Source organism: Aplysia californica, unplaced genomic scaffold (assembly GCF_000002075.1).
Source record: "Aplysia californica isolate F4 #8 unplaced genomic scaffold, AplCal3.0 scaffold00440, whole genome shotgun sequence".
NCBI classification, from domain to species: Eukaryota; Metazoa; Mollusca; class Gastropoda; order Aplysiida; family Aplysiidae; genus Aplysia; species Aplysia californica.
Window position 1 is genome coordinate 369,685 of NW_004797710.1, and position 2,024 is coordinate 371,708.

General features: G+C 43.7%; 1 protein-coding gene across 1 annotated transcript in view; it reads right to left on the reverse strand.

Annotated features, from left to right (window-relative positions):
- LOC101848679 (low-density lipoprotein receptor-related protein 2) overlaps positions 1–2,024 on the reverse strand; it is a gene marked incomplete in the record, with an annotated part of 87,528 nt that overhangs the window by 25,591 nt on the left and 59,913 nt on the right. Inside the window, 2 exon segments of the mRNA XM_035971461.1 lie at positions 295–420; positions 1,593–1,715. Of these exon segments, the coding sequence (XP_035827354.1) occupies positions 295–420; positions 1,593–1,715 (249 nt within the window).

Sequence of the window (2,024 nt, forward strand, 5' to 3'; positions counted from 1 at the left end):
GTGTGTGTGTGTGTGTGTGTGTGTGTGTGGTTGTGTGTGTGTGTGTGTGTGTGTGTGTGTGTGCATCTTCGTGTATGTCGCGTGTGTTCGATTGAAAGCATACTGTTTTGTCAATGACAGACAGACCGACAGACAGACAGACAGAAAGACAGAAGGGGAAAACGATGAAAGAAAGAAAGGCGGAGAGGGAGAGACACAGGAAAAGAGAGGGGTTGAGAGGGGAGCGGGCAAATTAAACAACCTCAGCAACAACAAATAACACAGGAAAGACACACATAACTCAACCGTACTCACCTCTACACGCGCGCCGGTCACTCATCAGCCTGTACCCATCATGGCACTCACACCGGAAACTGGTCAGTGTGTCCACACATGTGTGCTGGCACTGGTTCACTCGCACACTTTGACACTCGTTGATGTCTGTTGATATATTTAAACAATAACTTTCCCCTGGACTGACAAGAAATGGGAGTTCGAAGAGAAGTTTCTTTTCCGTTTCGTGCTCTGGCTGTATCTCTTGAGTACAAGACTTTGTTCAAAGGGCGTTAAATTTTTAATGAAGCGTTTTAGTTTTTTAAAGTTTTAGTAGAGGTTTTACGGCGCTCGCACCTGCATAAGGTCATATGAGTGCCAAGGGGTGGATGTCAACAGAAAAGTCCTTACAGGGAATCAGACTTACTCTGCTCACCGGTCTAGCTTCAACAGCACAGTCTGCTTTGACTATCAAGGCACCTCGGAAATAGCGGGTCACAAGAGTGTGACAAACACACAAAAGCAGTAAAGGAAAATGGCGATTGTAAGGATTAGGAAAGAAGAAGCAGCAGTTCCCTGTTGTAGTTCAGGCACAGTTATGACCATGACATTGTTGGATTAGCCCATTTACAATTCTACTCTGCATTAGAACGGGAAATGTCCCCCCCTTTGGGAATGGCCTAAAGACACTTCAGTCAGTGGCACCGCCCCAGGGGGGGGGGGGGTATTAAGCGTTTTACACAACAGTGGTTTACAACAGCTGTTGTTGATAAATTTCTCTGTGAATTATGAGAAACGACATTGATGTGATTTAAATCCAACCCACATTTTGAATGAAGTGGATCTTCCGGAAAGCGCAAATAACTCTAGATGGCTGACGTTCTGGCGTGGTCTGCTCCTACTTTTTCTTTTTGTGTTTGTAATTTTAATATTGTCGTACTATTAGTATTATATAATATACCTTAATGAGGTCAAAATGACCTTTACGCCGTAATGGTATTTTCTTCAGGTATCAGGTCTGGAGCAGACAATGACGATCATGGTATCCCGTTTCTTACTTGTTAGTGTCTGTTTTGTTTTAGTAGAGGTTTTACGGCGCTCGCGACTGCATAAGGTCATATGAGCGCCAGAAAATTAGAGGTGTTACAAGAGAGTAACAAATATAAAAAAAGAAGGAGGGGAGATAAGGACGATAGATGTTTGATAGGAAAGAAGAAGCAAACCACACCAGAGCACCTGCCAACCATCCACTGTTAGCGTCTGTCTTCCTGATCCGCTCGTTTTTTTCTCGTTGTGATATATTTTGCTGCAAAATTGTACTAAAGTAATGATGTACTTACTGCAGTGTTGCTCGTCTGACTCATCAGCGCAGTCAGGGCTCTTGTTGCAGACAATCTCGTATGGGATGCACTGACCGTCGTCACAACGGAACTGATTGCCTGGACATGTTGGCTCTGGAGTTACTGGATAAGTGGATAATCAGAGCCAACAAGTCAAAATGACAACCAAGGGAATAGAGGGTAAATGGGAAAAGGGGAGGGGGGAGAGAGATTTTCGCTCACAGATGACAAAAACTACAATAACAATGACTGTAATTGTGATAATGTTGATGAGATGATTATGATAACGATGGCAATTAAACTGCTAGCAATTTCGAGTGGTCGTGGAGATCTAGAGTTATAAAATGTGCATTTGTGCGTTGTGTGTGTATCTGGGTATGTGTGTGTGTATGTGTGTGTGCGTGTGTGTGTGTGTGTGTGTGTGTGTGTGTG